The sequence below is a fragment of the Pinus tabuliformis genome, chromosome 5_2, assembly GCF_031772625.1.
Source record: "Pinus tabuliformis cultivar Carrire ecotype Pingquan chromosome 5_2, CPIR1, whole genome shotgun sequence".
NCBI lineage: Eukaryota > Viridiplantae > Streptophyta > Pinopsida > Pinales > Pinaceae > Pinus > Pinus tabuliformis.
The window spans coordinates 425,737,167-425,764,472 of record NC_142306.1 but is presented as its reverse complement, the minus strand read 5'-3'; the positions used below and the strand labels follow the sequence as shown (position 1 = coordinate 425,764,472).

Here is a 27,306-nt window from a genome sequence, read left to right as displayed (position 1 = left end):
ATGTTGGTATCCTCAGTAATGTGTTTTTATTGAGATAGAGTTAGAAGGTGGGGTAGGCAATACATATGATTTTATGGTGATCTAACTTTTCACCTAAGGTTATCTAATTACTTTTGATGTAATAATCCCTTGGTGGTGGTGTATCTTAGGTTGGGATTTATGTTTTGATGTTCTCGTGGTGAGGTTTTGCTAGGGAGAACATCTTTTATTTACATGGTACATCACTTTATTAAAGTGGACCCCTCTTTGACACATATGCTCATGGTGATTTAATCTACTGGTGACTAATTTGAGGTGGACTATGGTTATATTTGAGCACAAACGTATGTTATAGGAAACATGCCCCCCCTTGGTATCAGTGGTGTTTTCGTATCGAAATGTTGAAACACCATTGAAACACTTTTCCCTTTATCTTTCCTTTTCATCCTTTTACTTAATTTTTAGCATTAGCATTAATTGTTTCAAGATGTTTGAGAGTGGTTACAACCTCATCAGACTTCACATGGAGAAAGTAGAAATTCATATCCCATTCAAAATTCAGTAAACTTAACAATTTTCAGGATTTCAGGATTGGTAGTATTGTAGCATTTTCATTAGATTCTATCATGTATGAGGGTGTGGAATTGGTAGTTAGAGCACAAAGCCCTTTATGAAACTCGATGTTAGTGATATTTCTTGTTGAACACCTCTATCACGTCCTTAGCAAAAATATACCCTTCACTCAAACCAAAATCATTGATTAGGCATGCTAAGATTTTGGCACCATATTTTAAAACTTGAATTAGGTAGTTTCATTAAAACTGGGTGGTGTTGATTGATGTCCCTAGAGGATTTAGGTAGAGGCAAAAGGTGATACTAATGATGAGGATCCCAATATGAGTGATTGTGGAACATTGGTTGCCATTTAAATGTTATTTCTCATACTCATAATGATCGTCCCATGTTTTGCTGTAAATGAGAAGTTTGTGAAGGAACACTAATAAAAACTTCCTTAACTGCTTGCTAAAGACACTGTTCATACAGGATTGGAAAGTAGTGGGGGCATTGGTTACCCTCCGTTTTCAACACGTCCTCTTCTTGAACTCGGATTTGATGGTACCTTGATCGTAAATCAATTTTTGAAAAGTAAACTGCTCCGTGAAGTTTGTCCAGTAATTCATCGATCCTGGGGATAGGGTACTTGTTTTTGATAGTTTTCTTGTTGAGCGCTTGGTAATCAATGCACATTCTCCATGTGCCATCCTTCTTTACTAAGACCATGGATGAGGCGAATGGACTCGAGCTAAGTCTGATGTGGCCCATTTCTAACAGCTCCTGGATGGTCTTTTCTATTTCGTCCTTGAATTTCTTCGGGTGTCGGTAAGGTGTGGTGATCACAGGCTTAGCTCCCTCTTCCAGTTCTATAGTGTGCTCGAATCCTCTTTTAGGAGGCAATCTTGGAGGAATATCACCAAACACTGAAGCATGCTTGTCAATTATTTGTTGAATATCCATATTGTACTGGGGTTTATCGCTTTTGGGCATGTTTTGTCTCATGATTCTGCAGTTTGCTGCATATGCGACATCGTTGTGCTCAAAGATAGCTTCCATTATTCTCGTTGAAACAACCTGTGGCCCGTCGTTTTCCATACCTCTCAAGACTACTCTACTTCCATTTGGTGCTTTAAATTCCATCTCCGATGCTTGGTATGTTGAAGAAAAGTGTAACTAGGTTCGGTATTGTCAATGTAATTTTCATTTCTGTACTTGTCAAGAAAAATAAAGTATAATTTTTTTGTAAATTATATGAATGAGTTTCTTGCTCATTTCATAGGTCTAGGAAAGTCAAAGAGTCAAAATCATGTTAAAGAGCTCTTTTTGAGCATTTATGTAATGTACATGGGTCAACCTAGTATCAAGTAGCCCTCCAAGACAAGCACCATCCTCCAAAGAAGAAGTCTGCCTGCGAAAACAATGAGAAAGACAATCAAGTTGGCTTCAATGTATATATAGATGACATGTCGGCTCAACAAAAGGACACAACAGTTCACTGGCTCATGTTGGCTTGCATACATGGTCAAATAACTATATATATATGCAGCTAGAGTGATCAACGAAAAGATACAACCTTGGATCACTCTGAGACTTCGTATGATATAGGAAGGGATAGTATCTCGGGAATATAAACAGTGACATACTTAATACATGATCCCGATGATACAGAGAAGTGATACACAGTGATAGAATCTCAGTATATGATCTCGGTGAAAGCTCTGTCTTGGTTGCTCGGTGAAAACTTTGTCTCGGTGCTCGGTGATAGCTCTGTCTTGGTTCTCGGTGGATGCTCTCATCATACAATTCAAAGTAACTACTCTCGACATATATGTGATGAAGAAGAATCATGTGACATAGTCTATGGGTAACTTACTCTTGATATTCAACGCAGTCATATAAACGATGTCCCTATGATATATACTCTCGACATACTCGTGGATGGAGAAACATAGTGAGATGTATCCTTGGTATACAAACGCAACAATTGTAAGATATGTTCTCGGCATACAGAGACAAATCCCAGTGCAACGTTAAATGCAGTCACAAGTATCTACGCCCTCAACAAGAAGGATCTATATCAAACTCTGTCTCGGTTGACATATATTATAGACATAGCCACTATGTTGATGATCACAGTCTTACAGTCTTGGTGTATTCGAAATGAAGAGGATCTGTGATCTCTGTAATGATGCAGTAGTGGTAAAGCTCATAGCTATGATGAGTTTCTCAGTGGAAGCACAGTGATATTCTCAGTGATGTTGTAGTAGTAATGAATGTCTCCGTGGTGCAGTGATGATGATGAGTTCAACATTGTCAAAGAAGAGGATTGGTGTCTTGGACTTGGAGTAGCTTAGTCGGTCAAGGGTCATGGTCTTGGTGTTCATCAATTGGAATCTCTATAAGAAGAATTTTGTGCGGGTTTTCCTCTCCAAGAGGGAAAGGTTTTGGCCCTGGCAAAATGCCATATCTTGTGCTTTTGTCTCTTTACTTTGATAGCTATTTGTTGAAGTAAGAAACACACACACTAATGATAATAAACAAAAGATTGTGTTAATAATCTAAAGATAAAATTAAAAGAATGTTGAATAAATTAATTTCGAATGAGCAAACAGTTCAATCATAATACAGAGATATTTACAATAATAGAAACATCAGGTTTCTATGTAGAATATAGAAACACTCAGTTTCATCAAAGAAACTGCTAAAAGAATATAAATAGCAACAGCTAAAAGGAATGAGCATTAAATGCTAAATAGGGATATTCTAATACCCTCCCTTAATGCTCAATCTATTTACAACACCAATAGACCCTCTGAATTTTACAAATTTATCAGGACCAAGAGGCTTGGTGAAGATGTCGGCAGGCTGCTCTGTTGTGGGAACATATTGCAACTGAACTGAGCCGTCTTCAACAAGCTGGCGAATGTAGTGGCAATGAGTTTCCACATGCTTTGTTTGTTCATGAAAGACAGGATTCTTGGCAAGTTTGAGCACTCCCTGATTATCACAAAACAAAGAAGTAGGCCCTGTCTGGGAAACATGCATATCTGCCAGCATACGTCGAAGCCAAACTGCCTCACAGGATGCCTTAACTGCTCCCCGATACTCGGCTTCTGTTGAGGAGAGAGCCACTGCCTGTTGCTTCTTACTAGTCCAAGTAACAGCACCGGATCCTAGATTAAACACATACCCAGGTGTAGATTTACGGTCATCAACCGAACCGGCCCAGTTAGAATCAGTGTAACCACTGAGAATAGGATTGGAACTTCGAGTGTATAGGAGGCCATAATCAGAAGTGGCACGCACATATCGTAGCACACGCTTTGCTGCTTGCCAATGATCAGCTTTAGGAGCGGACATGAAGCGAGAAATGTAGCTTACTGCAAAACTGATGTCAGGTCTGGTAGCAGTAAGATAGATGAGACTGCCCACTAATTGCCTGAATAAAGTTTCATCCACAAGGGGAGAGGATGACTGAGCTGAAAGTTTGAGCCCTGGTTCCATAGGAGTCGTGGCCGGTTTGCAATCCTGCATTCTGAATCTGTCCACAAGATTTTTGGCATACTTGGACTGAGAGAGAAAGATCTGATTTTCAGTCTGCCAAACTTCAACCCCCAGACAATAATGAAGAAGCCCCAAGTCTGTCATCTCAAAAGTTCTGCATAAATCTTGTTTGATCCCATGGATCAAATGTGCAGAGCTGCCAGTAATGATAAGATCATCCACATAGACAACCACAAACAAGATATCATCACCAGTATGCTTGATGTACAGGTTTGCATCAGAAGGGCTCCGCTGAAAACCCTGATCTGTCCGGTACTGATCAATTTTCATGTACCAAGCCCGAGGAGCTTTGTTTCAATCCATAGATTGCTTTAGCTAACCGACACACTTTCTGTTCTTGACCAGCAACCTTGAATCCTGGAGGCTGCGCCATGTAGAATTCTTCTTGGAGATCACCATTTAGGAAAGCACTTTTTACATCCATCTGATGAACTTTCCAATTGAACTGAGCTGCTAGGGCAAGAACAAGCCTTATGGTACTCATCTTGGTCGTAGGAGCAAAAGTCTCCTCATAGTCGATGCCTTCCTTCTGTGAAAATCCTCGAGCCACAAGCCGAGCTTTATACTTGTCTATGGTTCCATCAGCTTTGTATTTCACTTTATACACCCATTTGCAGCCTATGGGCTTTTTGTCTGCAGGAAGATCAGAAAGTGTCCATGTGTGATTCTTCTGAAGACTCTGGAATTCGGCTTCCATAGCCTGTTCCCACTCAGATGTACCCTTAGCCTCTGAATAGGTTTGAGGCTCAAAAGTACTGTGCAGGTTAGCCATAAGAGCAAAATTGACTGTAGACTGTTGTCTGTTCTTATGTCTAGAAGTTCTGCCTTCAAGGAGCTCATCATCCCGGAGATCACCAATGGTTTTAGCCCACCATTTTGGCCGAAGAGTACAAGAAGCAATAGCAGAAGTAGAGGAACCAATATCAGGAGGAGGTGGAGAAGACTCAAGAGCAATAGGGGCCGCAAGAGGAGGATTATTTTCTGGAGGAAACTCAGATAGAGTATGATCAAATACTGATGCTACATCATCCCTCCCATCAGGTGGACCGACCGGAAGAAGAACACTGTGAGGCTGATCCTCAGAACACTGCTTAGAAGAAGAAGATTGAAAAAATCCTTTGTCTTCATCAAATACTACATCCCGACTGAAGCTAAGACGACCAGTGGCTATATCTATCAGCCTATAGGCCTTGTGATGATCATTGTACCCTGTCATCATGAGTTTCTGGCTTTTGGAATCCAACTTAGATCGCTTAGCAGCTGGAATCCAAACATATGCAACTGAGCCAAATACTTTGAGATGACTGATCTTAGGCTTTCTGCCAGACCAAACCTCTTCAGGAGTCTTCCCTGTAACAGCCTGAGTGGGTGATCTGTTAAGAAGATAAACAACAGTAAATACTGCTTCAGCCCAGAATTTGTTTGGAACACTCCTGTGTTGTAGCATGGAACGGGCCATTTCAACAACCGTGCGATTGCGACGCTCAACAACACTATTTTGCTGAGGAGTGTAAGGAGTGGTTAATTGACGTTTGATGCCATGAATATCACAGAAGTTGGCAAACGCTGAAGAACAAAATTCCCCCCCATTGTCGGTCCTAAGGGTCATGATGTTACAACCAGATTCTTTTTCCACTAAGGTTTTAAACTTCTGAAAGGTACTAAGAGCATCAGATTTATTTTTTAAAAAATATACCCACATCTTTCTACTGAAATCATCGACAATAAGTAAAAAATATTTGCAAGCAGTGATAGAAGCTGTATTCATAGGACCGCAAATATTAGCATGAAGTAACTGAAGTACCTTAGATGCGCGCCAAGATTCTCCATTTTTGAATGAAGACCGATGTTGCTTTCTCGCTTGACAGGCGCTGCATACCCCCAACTGCTGACTCTGAATATCAGGTAATCCAGACACAAGTCCCTCCCGAGAGAGCTGAGAGAGATACTGCATATTGAGATGCCCATATCGCTGATGCCATAGAGTGCTGATAGGAGAGATACGCGCTGCTAGAGCCACTTCTGGAGAGTCACCGGTGTCAAGTAGCTTGTATAGACCATGATCCTCTAGGCCAACAGCAACTGTTAAACTAGTCTCCCTGTCAATAATGGAGCACTTGTGGGTACTGAACACTACATCAAGTTGAGGAGAATTCCTCATAATCTCGCTGACAGATAGCAGATTAATTTGCATACCAGGAACATAGTATACATTCAAAAATATAAGTGTGCGCCCACCAGACTGAATTTGAACTGTCCCTCTGCCAACTACTGTGTACTTTTCACCTCCGCCAAATACCACGGAATCACTGAAAGATGAAAAGTCAATAAACTAGTCACGCCTGTGAGAAAAATGACGTGATGCGCCAGAGTCAATGTACCATGCAGAGGAAGGAACAGGATCTGAAGCTCTTTTAGCCATAAAGGCGTAAAAGGCAGACTCTGTCTGCTCGGAATGTTCTGCAACATTAGCTGTCTGATGTGGCCCTCCCTGTTTCCTCTGTTCAGAAGCAATCCGCTGTCGACAATCTTTCTTTATGTGACCGAACCTGTGACAGTAATTACACTGCACACTTTTCTTCCGAGCAGGATCAAAAAACTGAGAGGAGCCTTTCTGCTGAAAGGACTGAGAGGACTGATATTTTGCAAAAAATGCATTTTCCGAGGACACTGATGAAGCACTATTACCAAACTGCTGTTTCCACCGATCCTGCTGCAGAAGTTTGGTACATAAATCTGGAAACTTCAAATCAACATTTGTGGTGGTAATGTTGAGTGTTTCTATGAAGTGTTCATAGGATTTCGGTAGATTTTTCAAAGTAATAACTACCATATCTTCCTCCTCCATGGTCCGACCAATGGCTTCGAGCTGATCTCGAATGTCTTTAATTTTGTTGAGATGTTCCTGTAGAGACATATGTTCGTCCATCATGATGGAGAACAATTGATTTTTGAGAAAAAAAGCTCTGCTTTTGTCAGATGTCTCATGCAGTTCTTTCAACTGTTGCCAGATTTCAGCAGCTGTCTTGCCAGAAGGGATTTGTGGTAACTGATCATCAGCGACAGAGAGCTTGAGAAGCATAACAGCCTCTCGATTTCGATCATCAAATTTATCTTGATCGGTCCCAGCTATACCGGGACGAAGCTCTTTGCCCAAAATGAGTTAATCAAGATGCCTGTACTCAAAAATGGTCAACATTCTTTGTTTCCAAATGTTATAGTTGCTGCCATTAAAGCGTTGATTTCCTTCTAACATCAGATTGGTGAGCGTGGCCATTTTCCCAAAGAAAATACAGAAGTCAGCAAAAATATCTCTCCAGTCTAAAAAACAATAGTAATACTGCTGAAACTGTCCCCTTTAATCCTGCTGCAAAAATCCCCTTCTTTAATAAATGTGACAGGTCCAAATCATAAAATAAAGTTTGAGATTCCTTTCTCTGTCCAGATCTGAGTTTTGTAATGGGAACACACTGCTGATTTGGAACAGATAAGAGAAAAAAAACGCTGATTGGGAACACACTGAGCAACAACAGATAAAACACACTGATTGGGAACACTGCCGGCAAACACTGCTGATTGGGAATACACTGCCGGCAAACACCACTGATTGGGAATGCTGATAAAGCAAATACGAAGATCTAAGAAATTGGGCCACGTGAGCTATCAAAGCTTCACGTCACGTCTCAGCTACGTACCCGTTTTGAAATATATCCACGGGTTTGATAACACGCGTATGACTGAGATATATCAGTGTTTGAAATATACACGGGTTTGAAATATATCAGAAGTATAACGCGTGAAATACAATGAACCACGGGTTTCAAATATATATCCACGGGTTTGAAATATATATCCACGGGTTTCCACGGGTTTCAAATGAATATCCACGTGTTTCAAAATGTATATCCACGGGTTTGAGATTACACGCGTATCCACATATATCCACGGGTTTGACAGCGTTTAACAGCAGTTTAAAAAAAATACACAGTTGCCCACAGATCGACTTTTCAAACCACGACTCCGATTTTCAAACAAACAAATGAGTTTTGAGAGGAAACACCTGGATCACGATTGCTGAGGAATTCCACGTTGTGGTCGAATAGCCGCCAGGCGAAGAAGAAGATAGCCGGATTCACGATTCCAAGCAAACTGGCCAGCCAAAAAAAATCCCGCTCCCACGAAAACAGTCACCGCCACAAAGTTATTTCCTTAAAAAAATGATCATGCAAGGGAAGAATCCATTTTTGTATCGAGATGGACGACTGTAAGCTTTTATCACAGCGAGCAAAGCCGAGGCTAAGACTCAGTGAAGGCTGCCTGGCTTATAGAGGGCTCGACCTTAGAAAGGACTCAAGAGATTACGATGCAGAGAGAATTACTGTTCAAGAAATCTCTTAACCTTGCTTTGATACCATAAAAGAATGTTGAATAAATTAATTTCGAATGAGCAAACAGCTCAATCATAATACAGAGATATTTACAATAATAGAAACATCAGGTTTCTATGTAGAATATAGAAACACTCAGTTTCATCAAAGAAACTGCTAAAAGAATATAAATAGCAACAACTAAAAGGAATGAGCATTAAATGCTAAATAGGGATATTCTAATATATTCTAATAAAAATGCCTCACAAATAGTTATTGTGAAAGAAGAATCTCATTAACTCAGTATCAGAGCTGAGGTTCAGAAGTTGCAAAGAGACATACAAGGATCAATCTTCAAGGGCATCAAAGCAAGTTGAAGGGCTTTGTCAAGTGTAGAAATTTCTCATTTCCCACCCCGGTTTTCAGTTTCTCCTTATTTCTCCCATATAGTTAAATGCCCTTTCCCATAACCATACATTTAACAAGCTGAAAAAAATAAATTTGCTGAAAACACAAATTCTGGAAATTTTACAGAATGCTGGAAATTGCAGAAATAAAAATCAGCAGTAATAAACAACCATTAAAACACATTTAAACACTGAGATTTTTGGTCAATGTGACCCTGGAAAAACCCCCTACAACTCTTGGGGAAAACTAGTTTGAGAGCTCTTCTTTATTTATGGAAAATGCCTCTTTACAGTAAGAGAAATGTTCAACAAAAAATCAGCAAACAGACTTTTACAACTTATCTCAGACTTGCTGAAACTCAGCCTGCTGTTACTCTGCAGCTGTTACACCACTGCTGTTGCTGATGCACCGCTGCTGTTGCTGATACACAACTGCTGATACACTGCTGCTGTTGCTGATACACCGATGCTGTTGCTGATACACTGCTGCTGTTGCTGATACACCGCTGTTGTTGCTGATACACAACTGTTGATACACCGCTGCTGTTGCTGATACACAACTGCTGATACATCGCTGTTGTTGCTGATACACCGCTGCTGATACTTCGCAGCTGTTGCACCGCCCAGAAATCTCCCTTGCTCTCTTGCTCTTCTTCTCTCAATTTGCTCATGAAAGAATTGAATCGAATGTGATCTTTTCCTCCTTTTCCTCCCTTAATATAAACTCCAAGTGACTCTTGGGTGATCCAAGTGACTTTTGGGTGATCTCTAAATCCAATGGCTGAAATAGATTTAGATCAATGGCTGAGATTAAATGCTCATTTAAATCTCACTTTTTATTTTTTAATTCACCCCACTTTAATAAAGACCCACTTAGTCATTTATTTCCAAAGTCACTTTTACTTTCTAATTTTTCTTGACTTTATAAAAGTCACTTTAAAATTAGACTTAGTAACTTTATCACTTAAAGTCACTTTTAAATTAGATTTAACTTTATAAAATTATAAAGTCACTTTAGGAGAAAAATTAAATTCTTTTGAACACTTTTCTTAGGCCAAAAATCAAAGCCTAAGGGAACCACCTGTCCTCCGGTACCAAATTTCAACACTCCCTCATATCGAGGAAGGTGTTCCTCACCACACCCATCTTGTCTCTGAAGTAGACATGCTTGCCTCGTGGTAAGGCTTTGGTAAGAATATCTGCAACCTGCTCATCAATGGAAATATACTCAAGCTTCACAACTCCCTTCTGAACATAGTCTCTGATGAAATGATATCTGATCTCGATATGCTTTGACCTGTCATGAAATACTGGATTCTCCGCGAGTTTAATGCAACTCTGATTATCACAGTAAATCACTGAAGGTCTCAACCGCTGACCAAATAAGCCAAACAACATCTTGCGAAGCCAGATAGCCTCACAACTAGTTAGACTCGCTGCCATATACTCTGCTTCCGCTGAACTCAGTGCTACTGATTGCTGCTTCTGGCTGAACCATGACACTACTGCTGAACCTAACCCAAAACAACACCCTGAAGTGCTCTTCCTATCAGAAGCACAACCTGCCCAATCAGAATCAGTGTATCCTGCCAATCTCACTCCATCTCCTTGCCTGTAGTCTAGACCATAATCCACTGTCCCCTGCAAGTACCGCAAAATGTGTTTTGCAGCCACCCAGTGAACCTTCCTAGGCTCACACATAAACTGAGTCATCGTGTTGACTGCAAAACAGATATCTGGTCTAGTGTTGACCAAATACATCAAGGAACCAATCAGCTGTCTGTACAATGTGGGATCCACCAACTCGGAATCTGAAGCATGAAGCTTCTTCCAGTTGGTGATCATCGGTGTCGACATGGGTCTACAATCCTCCATGTGGAATCTGCTAAGGATGTCCACAATATACTTCCCCTGCCCCAGGAAGAAATGCCCCTCCTCCTGCCACACCTCCAAACCCAAAAAGTAATGCATCAAGCCGATGTCCTTCATCTCAAACTCCATCGCAAGATCTCTCTTGCAATGCTCTATGAGTCTCTCTGCACCTGTAATGATCAAGTCATCCACATACAGCACCAGAATGAGAGGCTCCTCACCAATCACAATAAAGTAAAGGTTCGGATCTGCCTCACTCTTTGTGAAACCCATCCCCTGCAAATATGTATCTATCCTGGAGTACCAAGCTCTGGGAGCTTGCTTCAGGCCATAAAGGGCCTTCTTCAGTTTGCACACATGGGACTCCTTCCCATGCACCTCAAAGCCCTGTGGCTGCTCAATGTACACCTCCTCCTGTATGAAGCCATTGAGAAATGCGGTCTTCACATCCATCTGGTGGATCTTCCAACCCATCTCTGCTGCTATCGATATAATGGAGCGGATCGAAGTATATCGAGCCACGGGAGCGAAGGTCTCCTCATAATCAACTCCCTCTACCTGAGAGAACCCTCTAGCCACAAACCTCGCTTTGAATTTCTCAATGCTGCCATCTGCAGCATGCTTTACCTTGTAAAGCCATCTGGAAGTAACCACGGATTTGCCCTCAGGCCTCGGCACCACCTCCCAAACATCATTCTTCATGATAGAAGAATACTCCTCCTGCATGGCCTCTTTCCAGACCTGCTGGCTAGTTGCCTCCTCATAGCTAGAAGGCTCAGAGTCGAGGATGCTGGTAACCATCGCCATATAGCTACAAAACCTCTCAGGTGGTCTACTCTCTCTGACCGGCCTCTTCGGCTCAGCAACAGATGTGGCATCTCTCAAGGTGTCCTGAAGCCACTTGGGCTTCCTCTTCCCTGAGCATGCTTCTTCCATAGGAGAATGAAACTCCTCCTCATCACCATCAGTAGCCTGAGCTCCTGACTGTCTGTCTGCTGTCCTCCTGCCTGCACCTGAACCTGTAGAAGCTGAGGCACCGTGTGAACTGTCCATCAATGGACTCCCTAGTGAACTGCTCTGTGAACTGCTTTGCATGCTGCCTGGAGCACCACCCCTCTGGCTCGGCGAGCCACTGCTCACTGACGAACCTGACATCCTCATAGATGTACCTCCGGATCCTCCTGATCCCTGCCCACTGGATCCCTGCGACTGACTCAACTGCTGCTGAGGGTCTGGCTGATCCAGATACTCCAACTCCCGTGACCTCCTAAAGGCCCTGTCCTCCTCGAACTTCACATCCCGTCTGACAACAACTCTCCTCTGTGCAGGAATGTAAATCCGAAAGGCCTTTGAGGTCTCACTGTAGCCCACAAAGATACCCTTCTCCGCGGTGGGCTCTAGTTTGGTCCTCTTCTCCTTGGGTATATAGGAGTATGTAATGCATCCAAAGATATGAAGATGACCAATATCAGGCTTCTTCCCAGAGAAAGCCTCCTCCGGAGTCATGTGCCCCAAGGCACGATGCGGACTCCTGTTCTGCAAGTAAACAGCTGTGTTGCAGGCCTCTGCCCACAAGAACAATGGCAACCCCTGATCATGTAACATGGCTTTGGCAGCCCCTATGATGGATCTGTTCTTCCTCTCCGCAACCCCGTTCTGCTGGGGGTTGTAAGGAACATTGAACTCCCTCCTAATGCCTGCTTCCGCACAATAGTCAACAAACTCTCCAAGGGTGTACTCTCCTCCATTGTTCGACCTCAGGGACTTGATCTTTCGACCTGTCTGAGTCTCCACAAGAGCTCTGAACTCCTGAAACCACTTGAAGACCTCACTCTTGGTCTTCAAAAAATAAATCCAGGTCCTCCTGGAGTGATCATCGATGAATAAAACATAGTACTCATATCCACTCAAGGAAACATGAGACATCCGACCGCTCACATCGGAATGAATCAAATCAAGTATCCCCGTCGCTCTGCTGTCACTGCTGGGAAAAGGGGATTTGGCAAACTTGCCCATCGCACAACCTCTGCAAGTATCAAAGTGATCAGTACTGAAATCTGGCACACCTGTAGTGATCTCCCGCAATGTCCTCAAGGCTCCATGATACATATGTCCCATCCTGCGGTGCCAAATCTCACACAGCTCAGAACTGCTAGCTCTGCTGTCGGTACTACTGCTCAATGCCAAAAGGGGCTGGAATGCAAACTTGTACACCTTTGCATGGCGTACACCTATCACTCTAGCTGAATCAGCTGGAGTGCCCCTGGGATACATCAACACCTGTCCTCCCCTGAACAGTACCTCATATCCTCTGTCCTCCAAAGCTGAGACGGATATGAGGTTCTTCCTCATCCCTGGCACATAAAGAACCTCTGACACCTTCAAGGGAGGTTTGGACTCCCTCTGAAATGTCACTGTCCCCACCCCGACTGCTCTAACAACTCTGTCATCACCGAGTACTACCTCAATATCAGTGCCACTCTCTGAAAGCTCTGAGAAGTACTCACGGACTCCTATCATATGACGTGAAGCCCCACTGTCCACATACCAGATACCTGAAGATGCTCCGCTAATCGAGGGAAAAGCATGCTCCCTCTGAACCTGTGTGGCAGGTGATCCTGCACTAGAGGACTCACACGTAGTGAACGCAAACTCTCGGTCAAAACGACTAGCAAAGTCCTCAATCTTTGCTGAAGCTGCCACGTCTTGGTTCTTCCCCTTCTTCTTCTTCTTCTCCGGACACACAACTGCATAGTGTCCCATCTTTTGACAATTCCAACACTTCACCTTGGAATAGTCCTTCTGTGTGTTCCCCTCTTTACCTTTACCTTTGCCTTTCTTGCCTCCTGCCACCAGTTCTACATCCTCATCCTGCTCAACTGGCTTGGCTGCCCCAAGCTGACCTTTCCTGACCTCTGTCTGAATGCAATCATCCCAAAACCTCTCCCATGTGGCAAGGGTCTCACGTGCACAAACCCCATCAGCAAAGTTCAACCATGAACGGGGGAGGCCATTCACTGCAATCCGCACCAACTCAGTGGGTGGAATGGCCTCTCCAATCGCTGCCAACTCATCTCTCACATTAGTAATCTTTGTGAGATATCCAGTTGCACTATCATTACCCATCTTAATGTTCTTCAACTTCTCCTTCAGGACGATCTTCCGGTTCTCATTGGTACTTTGGTAGAGATTGGACAATACTGTCCACATCTCATGGGCATTGCTCTTTCCTCTCACATGAGGAATGCAATGGTCTTTGATTCCGTCTAGAATCAGCCTCTTACCCTTGTTGTTCTTTTTATTATAAGCAGCCAACTGAGTAGCATCAGTGGGCACAACAACAGGGTTCTGTGTGGTATGCACCATGATATCCCAGACTTCTGCCTCCTCAAAGATACTCTGCATTCTCTCTTTCCAAACGCTGTAATTTATATGCCCATCCAGCCTATCCTCCACCCTCAATCCCAATGACATCCTGCTGTCCTAAAACTAAAAAATAGCACTGTTGTAGTAAAGATAAAACTGTTGTTTATGAAAAAATCAGCTTGCCGGAATTTTCTGAGTGAAAAATCAGCAACTGTAATTTTTCCTTTTGCTGTCCCAAACTGCCCTTCAGCACTCAAGCTCTGATACCATGTAGAAATTTCTCATTTCCCACCCCGGTTTTCAGTTTCTCCTTATTTCTCCCATATAGTTAAATGCCCTTTACCATAACCATACATTTAACAAGCTGAAAAAAATAAATTTGTTGAAAACACAAATTCTGGAAATTTTACAGAATGTTGGAAATTGCAGAAATAAAAATCAGCAGTAATAAACAGCCATTAAAATACATTTAAGCACTGAGATTTTTGGTTAATGTGACCCTGGAAAAACCCCCTACAACTCTTGGGGAAAATCAGTTTGAGAGCTCTTCTTTATTTCTGGAAAATCCCTTTTTACAGTAAGAGAAATATTCAGCAAAAAATTAGCAAACAGACTTTTACAACTTATTTCAGCCTTGCTGAAACTCAGTCTGCTGTTACTCTGCAGCTGTTACACCGCTGCTGTTGCTGATACACCGCTGCTGTTGCTGATACACAACTGCTGATACACCGCTGCTGTTGCTGATACAACGCTGCTGTTGCTGATACACCGCTGCTGTTGCTGATATACAGCTGCTGTTGCTGATACACCGCAACGCTGCTGTTGCTGATACACCGCTGCTGTTGCTGATACAACGCTGCTGTTGCTGATACACCGCTGCTGTTGCTGATACACCGCTGCTGTCGCTGATACTCTGCAGCTGTTACACCGCCCAAAAATCTCCCTTGCTCTCTTGCTCTTCTTCTCTCAATCTGCTCATGAAAGAATTGAATCGAATGTGATATTTTCCTCCTTTTCCTCCCTTAATATAAACTCCAAGTGACTCTTGGGTGATCCAAATGACTTTTGGGTGATCTCTAAATCCAATGGCTGAAATAGATTTAGATCAATGGCTGAGATTAAATGCTCATTTAAATCTCACTTTTTATTTTTTAATTCACCCCACTTTAATAAAGACCCACTTAGTCATTTATTTCCAAAGTCACTTTTACTTTCTAATTTTTCATTGACTTTATAAAAGTCACTTTAAAATTAGACTTAGTAACTTTATCACTTAAAGTCACTTTTAAATTAGATTTAACTTTATAAAATTATAAAGTCACTTTAGGAGAAAAATTAAATTCTTTTGAACACTTTTCCCTAGGCCAAAGATCAAAGCCTAAGGGAACCACCTGTCCTCCGATACCAAATTTCAACATCAAGATTGAAGGATCAAGTCTACAACAAGCAATATACAACAACACGAACTTGTGTCTCCACAGGCCATCATCAAAAGGCCACCAAGGCCCTCATCAAGATGTTTACAAAGCAAGGTAACTCAAAGGATCTCAAAATCAAAGAAATAGGTTGAAACCCTAGCAACAATCTTGATCTACACTACTAAAGAAGGCAAAGCATATTGAAGAAGAAAAGGCATTGTCATCACCTTCAAGGTTATAAAAGCAAGGATCATTTCCTTGCCCTAGAAGAAGATCATCCTCATAAAAAGGGAGCAACCTTTTCCATTGAAGACATGCTTTCCATCAAAGAGAAGATCATCCAAGAGGAAACACCGATACATCTTCTCCAACCAGTATCAAAGTGATAAAGTAGAAGAGTTCATCTTCACTTGTCAAGTATCTTTTATTTTTATAATCAAGTTTGGTTAAATGACTTCATGACTGCAAGGAGGTCTATGGATTGAATGGGTCATCAAAGGTCCTTGCATGGAATAAGGAGGATGTCACAATCCTCATAGATGAGAGAAATCAGTGAACAAGTCTCCTTTGAATTCATGGGAGCGAACTCTTAAAGTCCTGTCATCTCTATGTAGCAAGAAAGGAGACATTAAAGAGATATATGAAATGCTAGAAGATATACTCTCTGAAATGAAGTTAGGAAGGTCATGTCACTTAGATCTGATTGAAGGTATCAAAGGATGTAGGAATATCTTCATAAGATCTCAATTGGGAAACCGGGGATAGATGATAAGAAGATGATCTTCATAAGCAAGGTAGCAAATGTCCATAGACATGGAAGGTTATCTCATTTGACAATTTGTGGTCTCTATGCTAGATAGAGAAAGATAAGTTGATGGCAAAAGCATTGAAGGTTAAAGAACTCAAACATGTGTAGAAGGGAAAGGGAAGGTTGGTCCTCAAACAAGACAGAATTGTATAGCTAAGATTCAATGCTATGGAAAGATGATAAAAAGAAGCTCATATCACCAGAAAGATGGAGGAAGCTGAAGAAAAGGGCCAAGGAAAGAGGGAGTAACAATGATTGAGATAGTATCCCTCACAAAAGGGTCCTATCTTAAGCTCCTAAATCTTGTGTTATAGATATGACCATGATAATAAGATGCATCGTGGCATCATGGAAGCATTAGGAACAAGAGCTCGTGACATCACCATGGGAATCATGAAGGACAAAATCCATGGCAGTCACACTTGAAGGATATAGCTCTTGGGAGCATTGGACTTTACAAGAAAGGAAGAAGTCATCCAAGACAAGGCTCATCATACATCAAGAAGGAAACATTTGCCAGATGGGGATATGCAAGATCCTCAAAGTTCTCTGATGGAATCCTCATCAGAGGGTTCACTAATCTAGAGAAGAATCAAGTGTTTCATCAAAAACCCCAACATATGGAATTCATGGGATGATGGTGTGATGACATGAGAAACGAAGCAGATCAAGGGATTGAAGATCTTTTCAATAAAGGAAGCTACTTGAAGAAGCCTAGATGACCTAAAGGTAAAATGAGGTATGTATGCTTGTGTTTAATATTATAATGTCATGTCGTATGGTTGCAGGTAACATGGATCATTACTTCTATCTTGAGAAGCATGATCAAGAGAAAAATGATCTCCTCCTCTGAAAGGATGCAGGAAGGCATAAAGTCACACTAAGATGAAATCAACATAATATTTCCTCATATGAAGTATGAGGTGGTTGACTACAGTTAAGAAACTCTGATTGAAAGCTCGTGGAATAGAATGAGTGAGGAAGGAAGAGATCGTGAGTTATGCAACCATGATGAAGGCAATCAACATCCTATAGACCAAGAAGATTTGACTAGGAAATCTCCCAGAAGGATATGAAGACTCTGATGAAAGTCTGAAAAATATGGAGACCTTTGACAATGGATATCTTTGGGAGATATGTCAACATGACTGCGGGATGTTGATATCTACACGAAGATGTCATGATGAAGATCCATCTAGTAAGGTCCGATTTGATTTAATGTTATGTTTTAACTTTTGATTTCTTGAATAATATCTGGATGAGTGCATGTAGGGCTACTGGAACAAGAGTTGTAAGTACAAGTACAACTGGCATTCATGTGGTGGATGGAAATTCCCGAAAGAAGCATGATGGGAAAGAAGTAGCTATATGACGAAGGTTCCAGATATGTATCAAGAAGGCCCACTCGCATACTAGCTGGTGTGAGTGGTACCAACAACTTGAGGCAAGGCTACATCGGCCCCTTAACCTCATCCGTGTGCTTGTTCCTTATTGCTTGTTGTTTTCGTTGGGCCATTTTCGATTGGGTCACCCCTGATTAAAAAGGAGTGATAGTTGTGTTTTCTCTTTTATGTGTCATGCACTAGACCAAGACTAACAACCGTAAGTCTTAGTGAAGGCCGTGAAGAGAAATGTAGACACATGGTGGATGTATTATCCCTAATTGAGAGGGAGAGATAGACACAACATTCTTGTCTTCACCTCGGAAGAAAGAATGGGAGGATTTGGTAATCATCTGGCATTCGATACTCTTTGAGGGTGTGTAGGGCATCCAGGATAAGAGTAGGCAAGAGGACCGATATTCTTTGAGGGCCGGGAACCCAAGATAAGAATAGTCCTAGAAGGTCATACTCAGTGAACACCCAGGTGGGTATGTACCTTGAGAGACAATGACGAAGGTGTCTATAGTCATCGGTCTCGACAAAATTGTGCTCTGATCTGATGAGAGATAAGAGCTGCCAATCAAGGTTACTATGATGCTATACAGATGGGTTAACAATCGGATTCTTCTTATGAGAAGTTCTTCAGATTCAGAATAACCAAGTACCATTGTAAATACCTCCCTAGTTAAGAGGGAGTATTGAAGAAAAGTGTAACTAGGTTCGGTATTTGTCAATGTAATTTTGATCTCTGTTCTTGTCAAGAAAAAGAATATTATTTTTTGTAAATTATATGAACAAGTTTCTTGCTCATTCCATAGATCTAGGAAAGTCAAAGAGTCAAAATCATGTTAAAGAGCTCTTCTTGAGCATTTATGTAATGTACATGGGTCAACCTAGTGTCAAGTAGCCCTCCAAGACAAGCACCATCCTCCAAAGAAGAAGTTTGCCTGCGAAAACGATGAGAAAGATAGTCAAGTCGACTTCAATGTATATATAGATGACATGTCGGCTCAACAAAAGGATGCAACGGTTCACTGGCTCATGTCGGCTTGCATACATGGTCAAATAACTATATATATATATATATATATATATATGCAGCTAGAGTGATTAATGAAAAGATAGAATCTCAGATCACTCCGAGACTTCGTATGATATAGGAAGGGATAATATCTCGGTGATACAAACAGTTACATACTCAATACATGATCTCGGTGATACAAAAAAGTTACACATAGTGACAGAATCACGATAAATGTGATCTCTGTGAAAGCTCTTTCTTGGTGCTCGGTGAAAACTCTGTCTCCCCTCGGTGCTCGGTGAAAGCTCTGTCTCAGTGCTCGGTGGATGCTCTCATCATACAAATCAAAGTAACTACTCTCGACATATATGTGATGAAGAAGAATCACGCGACATAGTTTATGGGTAACTTACTCTTGATATTCAACGCAGTCATATAAACGATGTCCCTATGATATATACTCTTGACATACTCGTGGATGGAGAAACATAGTGAGATGTATCCTTGGTATACAAACGCATCAATTGTAAGATATGTTCTCGACATACAGAGACAGATCTCAGTGTGACGATAAATGCAGTCACAAGTATCTACGTCCTCGACAAGAAGGATCTATATCAAAATCTGTCTCGGCTGGCATATATTATAGACATAGCCACTATGTTGATGATCACAGTGTTACAGTTTCGGTGTATTCAACGTGAAGAGGATCTGTGATCTCTGTAATGATGCAACAACAGTAAAGCTCATAGCTATGATGAGTCTCTCAATGGAACAACAATGATGTTGCAGCAGTAATGAATGTCTCTGTGGTGTAGTGATGATGATGACTTCAACATTGTCAAAGAAGAGGATTGGTGTCTTGGACTTGGAGTGGCTCAGTTGGTCAAGGGTCATGGTCTTGGTGTTCATCAATTGGAATCTGTATAAGAAGAATTTTGTGCAGGTTTTCCTCTCCAAGAGGGAGAGGGTTTGGCCCTGGTAGAATGCCATATCTTGTGCTCTTGTATCTTTACTTTGATAGCTATTTGTTGAACTAAGAAATACACATGCTAATGATAATAAGCAAAATATTGTGCTAATAATCTAAAGACAAAATGCCTCACAAATAGTTATCGTGAAAGAAGAATCTCATTAACTCAATGCCCTAGATTCTTCAACATGGTAGTCCATTGTGTGCTTGCCCAACGAATACAACCATTGAACCCCTAATACGATATTGAGATCTGTAGGATCTATTACATATAAATCACTAGTAAAATTATAGTTACCGAGAGTATGCTCAAACCTAGGATCATTCGGGTGTACTCCAAGTTGTATCCATATGCAACTGTTACATCTATGCCTTCAAACTCTTCGGTGGGAAGTCCTCTCTTGGCCACCAGCGCTGCATGAATGAAATTTTGTGTGGCTCCTCCATGAATTAGTGCTGTGATGCATTGTCCCTTGACCCTAAAGGTGTAATACTTGGGTGTACCGAAAAGGGTTGCAATCTTGACCTGGCGACGTGTAACGACCAAAAGTCATATACACAGCTGAAATCTTTAAAATACTTCAAATCCATAAATGTACATTGTAAGACATGTAATTGTATATTGAATTGATGTAAGGTATGAGATTATTACAAATGAGAATGAGGGCCTAATTACATGCCTTTTCATTACTAACTAAGTAACCATTAGTTAATTAATTATTATTTATTATTATTATATTTATATTTATATTTATTATTTTTATATGAATTATATTCATAACATTGCCTCTCTCTTCAAGAAGCTTTGTCCTCAAAGCTTAATGAGAATGTCTTCTCATCTCTGAAATTTCGTCTTCGTTGATACAAGATGATATGATGCTCTGAGTGATAAACAAAATTGCCGTAGTGGAAACTTCCGATCTCTGGAAATTTGTGATGAATAATTATCGTAGGATTGGATTCTGCAAACTTCAACATCCTTGGGAACATAAATTTTTCATTTATGTTCTGAGTGATATTGGTACGCCGATTGATTGGAAAGTTTTCTCTAGTGATTCAGATGTCGATAAATAGTTCTTCTGGATTTTTTTTAATATTTTTTTCCATATATATATATATATATATATATCTTCTTCTATTTAATGACCAAAGGCTTGATGACAAATTTGGCAAAATGGAGAATCTCTAAGACTGGTGTAGCGAAACGCCTAAACCACAATGACAACAAGGTTGATGATAGATTGATGGCCAAAGGCTGGATTAGATGTGGCTTTGATACCAATGTAACGACCAAAAGTCGTATACGCAGAACAATCTTTAAAGTACTTCAAAGACATAAATGTCCATTGTAAGACATGTAACTGTATATTGATTATTGTATATTGAATTGATGTAAGATATGAGATTATTACAAATGAGAATGAGGGCCTGCTTATATACCCTAGGCAGGTGCCCTTTCATGAATGGTCATGTCTCTAAGAAATGCCTTTTCATTATTAACTAATTAACCATTAGTTAACTAATTATTATTTATTATTATTATATTTATATTTATTATTTCTATATGAATTATATTCAATACAGGGCGAGACTTGTTTTCTCCGTTGGCCCTTTCTTCACCTTTCGTTTCTTTTGGTGGTTCTTCCCTGGGGCTACTAGGTTTTCTTCTTCTTTTGCTTCCTTCTACTGTAGCTCTTATTCGGTACTTGGAGTGGCCTCTTCTTCTTTTTCGTCATCAAAGAGCACTTCGATGTAGTGAATCTTCCCCTTTCCTAAACAACGATGTCTAGGTTCCCATGGGTCCTTGCAAGTAAAACATAGCTTTTTCCTCCTTTGTTCGCTTCGGGTCTCCTCGCTTTGGGTCTCCTCATCTTATCTGTCCCATTTGGGCCAATCACGTTGAGGGGCCTTCTTCTCCTTATATTTTGGAAGAATGAAAGGTTTGGGAGGGGATTTAGACTTGACTATTGCATTCCCCATATCATGAGTTTTCTTAATAGCCTCTTGGAGGGACGTGGGGTTGAATGCCTTTACCCAACCTTGTATTGGTTCGGATAAAGCTTCTGTAAAAAACATGACTAATATTTCTTCAGATATATATGTTACCATGACAGTGGTACGTTCAGATACTAAAATGAATTCTTCATGTGAGCTTGTCTGCTTGAGAAGTGCCAATTCTATGAAGTGGATGTCTTGGTTCTTTTGGTCAAATATTTCTATTATCCTTTGCATAAAATATTCATAGGAAGTAATGTTGGCATGCCCCAATGTTACTAAACCATGATACCACCATTCATATGCTTCCCCTTCTATATGCAAAGTGGCAAATTGGATCGCGTTTGCATCTGGCATACGGTTGAACTTGAAGTAGGTGTCCAATTTTTGCACCCAAGCTCTTGTTGTACATTTAGATGATCCATCAAATGAGGGAAGGGAAAGTTTACTCACCTTGCGTATTAGATTGGAATTAGGTTGTCCCCTGGGTCTGTTTCTGAATCTGAAATTACTGTATTCATTGAAGGTCATAGCAGCTCGCGTGTTTTCTTCTAGTGCTGCATATTCCCGAAAATAACCATCCAACAGTATGTTTGGTTCAACAGCTTCTTGGTTTGCTGCAGCTTGATTATTCGTGAATTGAGGAAGCAACGGTCGGTGACTCCTTCTGTTGGTTTCCCTGGTGTTAGGAGGACCAGGGTTATGATTCCCACTCCCTTCCATGTTAGTTTTGTTGTTGCAAGAAACATTTTCATTACCTATGAGATGAGTCATCCGTTGAGCACGTTATTACTGATCCTAGGCCAAGGTGTGCATCATCCGCTGTCCATGCTGCTGTCCTTGTAATATTAAATTTGAGATTTCTGTCTGTCCATGTATCAATACATGTAAGAGATCCTTGGTGTCTGGATCTCCTCGTTCCTCCTTACCCTCCATGGTTTCCCTGCGATTACCCTTATTCTTCCTGACTGTAATGTTACTTGTATTTCCTAGAAACATGCACAAAACTCACAGGTTGGCAGGATTCTAGTGCTTTGATACCACTGTAATATACTAAGGTGATTTCCTCCTTAGGCTTCCAATAGTAATAGACTTTTTTTTAAATTTATTTAACAATAAAATTCAACACAACAATTTATTTCATCCCAAACGATATGATAACATTAGTGTGTATGATTCAAAAATATAAAACCCAATACTAAAATAAATATCAACGACAATTTTCAACGGTACCATATATGTATTCAACCATTCATCAATGATAAGTCATGCCCGATAGTTCGGTCAAAGAAGCCCATGCGACGTATGACCGAGATACTGTAATATTTAGTTCTATACCATAGATATGACTATGATCATCAATAATAGACTGCAGACAAAACTCGACAGAATACCCTAGCCATGACTATGATCATCAATAATAGACTAGAGACAAAATTTAATGAAATACCCTAACCAATTGTTGGATCAATTCGTAGTGAAGAAACTTGTGCGATATTCATCCAATCAAGCTACCTCGGGCCTGCATAAGGCTTATTCTGACTCTTCTCACATTCTTCAGTCCTTCTCAAGTTACAAGAATCTGCAAGAGCTTCTTTGTATCTACTACAATATGTCCTCACTTATACAGAGACATAATTTTCCTCCCAGATTGGAATGAATTGTTGTCACCAGAGCCACAATTTTCTTCCTTCATCACCTCTCTACCTCACGACAACTCCAAGGGTATGAACCTATGAGAACAGTTGAAAAGATCTCACCGCCCAATTAATATGTTGATGTTTGTCTAAAAAATTCCTTGGATGTCACAACTCCAATTCAGACGTCCCTTTCAATATTCAATCACTAGATCTGCGGTCAACTTAGGAAACCACAACAGTCATAGAGAGTTCAGGGTTCCAAATCCTGATGTTCGATATCACCCACAGAACTGTGAAACGTCCTTACAAGGATCCCTAATCCCATGCGTAGTTAGCAGACATTTTTTTCTTCGCTCTGACATCCACTTTACTCCAGGATACTTCTATAATTGAATGTTTATCCCTTCACTATGCCAAAATATGATTTTAGGGTGACAAGGCTCTACTACTTTTTGATGAAAAACTCAGAACAATGATCCCAGTCGAACACATAAAATTTCACTGTCACTAAAATAAATCGAACCCTCAATGTTCTTCAGATGCTTCCTGCACCATATAAAATACCAATACCCACAGAACTTGTTGTCGAGATAAAACTTGTGCCAAAATAGAGAGAAGAATAGAGATACCAAATAGGGTGGAATCTTTCACCTCCGAAATTGACGAGAAGTAAAGGGGTATTAAAACCCTCAAACCTAATGCTCAAGAACAATTGAATTGATCCACCTTGATGCTCAAAATGAATCCAACCCTCCTCTATTTATAGGCTTCCTTGAGGGGTTTCATCTTCATAAATGGTTGAGTAAATCTTACTCAAAACCCCAATTCTGGGTTTTTCGCCCAGCTGCCCCAAAACTTGCCCAACAATGGGTATTTTTGGGGTTTTCCCCTTTTAGGTGGACTATAGCCTACGGGGATGGATAGGCTAATGAGTCCTATTTGTCCTTAATTTGTTGAGGACATTACATGATATGTTTTTAAGGTTGATGATTTCAAATTTTAGTGACCCTGATTGGGTTTTGGAGATGTATTTTGTTTCAGTGACCTACTTTTTTAAGTTATTATTTTCAAATTGTACCTCCACCACTTTGTTCGTGAGTTTGGCAGCCTCGGTCTGAAGTGTACAGTTTTCTTATTCAAGTCGCTCAAATCTTACCAGCATGCATATGATATTGGTGGCTCTGATGAAGAAGTTTGTTGGTGAGGATAAATCATCCATAAGAGCAGTTGTACTGTAATTTTCTTGTTGTTTGCCGTCTGGTATCTCCTGCATAACCACCTTTGTTGTTGGGGAGATGTTGGGTTGAGTCAAGTTGTTGGAGTTTGTATGAGAGGGGGAGGGATGCTTTCTGTTCATGGGATACAGAGAGAAGGGAAGGCAGGATCAGGGTCAAGGTTGACTGTGTACATGGTGAGAGGCTGTGTCAGCTTGCAGAAGAGAGGAGGGTTGGTTTTAGCTCATGGAGAGAGGGGGTTGGGGTCTGCTTGTGAAGGAGACTAAGTTTTGGTTCTTCTTCTAGGAGAGGATGGGTCTCAGGGAGGGGAGTCAAGGTCTGCTTTTGGAGAGGGGTGTCAAGGTCTGCTAGTGGAGAGGGATGTCAAGGTCTGCTTGCACTTTCTACTATCGGTTGCACATGTATAAATTGCATCTGGCTCTTTATATGATTATCTTTCCCGGTTAAATTGCTATGCCCTTGAATTTGTGTTATCATAATCTTTATCTTGGTCTTTTGTTGTGCGTTGAAGAATTTTTTTGGATTTTCTGGCTTATTGTTTTTAATTTTGTTAGTGCACAATTAATTCATGGCCAAAATCTCTTGTACTGGGGAAACAATCCCAATTATTTTGGAAATTGTATTTTATGAAATTTTTTGGCTAGGGCAAAGATTAGTTACAATGTTCTATGGATATTATTATTAAACTTATACCTATCACAGTATTGATACCATGACTGAAATGTCTTTTTTGTGGAAAGTCTGCTGATATGTCATTGTGATTCCAGGTTTTACACTTTCTTCTAGGAGATTCCATGGCATCAAGCTCTTCTTCAAGCAGTGACAGTGATTCTGATTCTGATGAAGTGCTAATTGTAGAGCAGAGGTTCTCTAAGTTATGGGCATATCCAAGGCTTATTCAAAAATCATTTGATACGGAAGTTCTTTAGGCTCCATCCATGGTGACAAGTTTGATTTATTTATCGCTGCACACCAACACCCTGTATATATCTTGTATTGACTGGATTGTAAGTTCGATTGCTATGAAGTTTTTACTGCACTGTTGGGTTAGTTCATGCCTTTTTCTTGTTGTAAGCTGAGAGACTTGATTCTTCCCATGTTACCTACAAACATTGTTGCAAAGAAAAAAGTGGAGGCTTATTAGGATGATAGATTGTGCTATTATTATTATTTTATTTTTATGTTCTGCCTAGGTAAAAAGATCTTTTATTATGTAATTGAAAATGACTAGCAACAGGGACAAGATAAATTGGAATGCTAAGAACGTCACCTTTTTTTTAAATCCTATTTATTCTTTTACAAAATTTGCAACAGCACTAACTTCACTATTATCCAGGATGTACAAATTTCTTGTGGTGACGGGTTTTTAACTTGAGGCACAGAATATGCCCTGATAAAGTAAGATAACATAAAGAGTGAAAGTCGAAAATCCCTAAACAGAAGAGAGTTCCTACTGAAATTATTCTGGGATTTGTATCATTTGCACAAGGCAGTTGTTAAGTGATCAAATATGTTCTTCACCACTTTAGGGGCCATTCTGTGTGATGCAGCAAAACTTTTGTCACCTAGTTTTAGGAAACCATTGTGGTTGCTTTTGGTAATCGTGGAATCGAGTAAATCCAGTGTTACATGGGGATGCATTCCTAAGAGTAGGAGATGCACTTCCCAAGGATGGGTAACTCACTCTATGTGTACTACAAGCAGGACATTTCCCCACATCCCCTTTCGGTGGCGGATGCAAGGACACATGCTAGAGAAACATCCTCCTTAAAAATAAGACTTTCATGCCCCCTTTTAACCAAATCTTGTTGTTCTGACCCCTCCCCTCCCTGGTACTTATTGGTAATATTAGATTGTTGAAGTAAAACTTGACTTTTTCCTTTTTCTTTTTCTATTATTTTGTTTCAACTTTTAACATTACCATTAATTGTTTCAGGATGTTTGACTGGTACCAACCTCATTGGACTTCATATGGAGAAAGTAGAATTTCATCTTTCATTCAGAATGCAGCAGACTTTTCAGTTTTCAGGATTGGCCAGATTGCAGCATTTCCATTGGATTCTATCATGCCCTTTATGTACCTTGATGTTGGTGGTTGATTGTTGAACTTCCATGTCAGGATTTTAGACAATTTCTGCCTCCAAACTGGGAAAGGCAGCCCTACATTCTAACTTTTTCGATTTTCTAAATATAATGATTAATACGATGGTGATAGTCTAGAGATGATTTATGATTTATTAATTATCATGATATATTGGTATATGTAAATTTTTAAAATTTCAATGTTTTTTTTATTTATGTTTCAAGTTTTATAGATTTTAATTAATTTATTTTTGTATTTGGCCGGGGTTCTGCAGATCCTGATGTCCATTATGACGTTCCCTCAAATTTGTGGTGTACTTATCCATTCCCCTGGGCGTGTTTCCCCACTCCATCATCCCCATGTCCTGGAAACATGGTGGAGCATTGAATATTAATTTATTTCTTTTTGTATTTGGCTGGGTTCTGAAGTCCCTGATGTCCCCTGTGACGTTCTCTCAAATTGGTGTTGGTGCTTATCCATATCTCTTGGATGTGTTTCCCCACTCCAGCATCCCTATGTCCTGGAAGCTTTGGTGGAACATTGAATAAGACTATAGTGGGCATCTCTTTTAAAAGGATAATTGTGAGCTGGTACAGTGACTATCATCATGGATATTGCAGTCCACTGGCTATCTTCATGGA

General features: G+C 40.5%; 1 protein-coding gene across 3 annotated transcripts in view; it reads left to right on the top strand.

Moving 5' to 3' along the window:
* Positions 1-26,850, top strand: part of LOC149159424 (F-box family protein) — a 121,799-nt gene extending 94,949 nt beyond the window's left edge. For 2 of the 3 annotated variants that reach the window (XM_089436478.1, XM_089436475.1), the window contains exons 7-8: positions 25,350-25,589; positions 26,519-26,850. In XM_089436478.1, coding sequence (XP_089292604.1) covers positions 25,350-25,511 — 162 coding nt within the window. In that variant the 3' untranslated portion in view covers positions 25,512-25,589; positions 26,519-26,850. Of the gene's footprint in view, positions 1-25,349; positions 25,629-26,518 lie in introns of all 3 variants that reach the window. The other variant, XM_089436477.1, reaches the window with a different exon arrangement.
* Positions 26,851-27,306: the final 456 nt, after the last annotated feature.